We start from the raw sequence: 1,110 nt of genomic DNA on the forward strand, positions 1-1,110 counted from the left end.
TAAGCTTTCATGAGACAATTTTCATCCATTATAAACTCTCATTAACCATTTCTTGACCATATTTTATATCTCGTTAACATATTTAGATGGCTCTCAACTGTGTAAAATACATGTTCAATATGCCTAGTTACCTAGAATTTATTTTTACACTTAAGATTTTACTTAATTAACCACATATGAATTAACTTTATTTTTAGTAAAGAGCTGTTTATATATGCACACACGTAAGTGTAAGCATAGGTGTATACATGAGTTTGTATACATAGGTGACCATACATGTGTAGTATGTATTTACATATTTTTATTTATATTTCATACAATGCCCCAAAAGGATTTGGGGTAGTCAGCTCATTACCTAAAGTTTCATCCTGAACTAAGAATAAAAATAGCTGATATGCATGGAAGAATCAAAACATACCTAAGGATACAAAGTGGAGTGGGGAAAGGGGGATGGGGGGGTCAGAGATAACTGGGGGGATAATTGGGTGGGGGACACNTCTTCCTGTCCATTCTAGACTGCCATAGGAAGCTTGTGATTATAGTTGCTTTGCAAAAATTCATTAGCCCTGATATGCTTTTATCAACTCATTCACAGAAAGGCAGGCTTGATTAGAAGTGCAACTGGCTGAGAGTGACAAAAAATATCATCTGATGATATTTTACATGAAGTAAATAAGGACATGCAGCCCAACACACCAGATACTAGGTTAGGGAAGATGGAAGGAGGTGGTGCTGAGAAAGATAAATTGTTGGAGTAGACAGTTATGGAGCTTGCCTTGGCAAACCTTCTGAGCTCTACATCCATCTGTTGCACATTAATCTGTCTCCACTGGGTTTTAGTCCAATTACCAATGCTTCCCTGAAAACGCACAAGCAGATAAAAGTGTCAACATTTGGTGAAAGCAAGTCTCTGCAGCAAAATATATAAAATGATACACACTGACTCGATCATCCAGTGGAAAGTCAATTTTAAAAATATTAACTGCACTTGTCAAAACTTCCCTATCACCAAAACAAAAAAGTTGTCAGAACATGTCAAGCTTAAGGCTAAAACATTATGATACATTAATTTCTAGTACGAATGATAAATTCCATACACACAGTATCATT

At 35.7% G+C, this 1,110-nt stretch overlaps 1 protein-coding gene across 1 annotated transcript in view; it reads right to left on the bottom strand.

The window, feature by feature from the left end:
- Nucleotides 1-1,110, bottom strand: part of DNAH11 (dynein, axonemal, heavy chain 11) — a 364,599-nt gene that overhangs the window by 288,968 nt on the left and 74,521 nt on the right. Inside the window, exon 26 of the mRNA XM_008573669.1 lies at nucleotides 776-859. Within this exon, the coding sequence (XP_008571891.1) occupies nucleotides 776-859 (84 nt within the window). The remainder of the gene's footprint in view (nucleotides 1-775; nucleotides 860-1,110) is intronic.

This window comes from Galeopterus variegatus, unplaced genomic scaffold (assembly GCF_000696425.1).
Source record: "Galeopterus variegatus unplaced genomic scaffold, G_variegatus-3.0.2 Scaffold949, whole genome shotgun sequence".
NCBI classification, from domain to species: domain Eukaryota; kingdom Metazoa; phylum Chordata; class Mammalia; order Dermoptera; family Cynocephalidae; genus Galeopterus; species Galeopterus variegatus.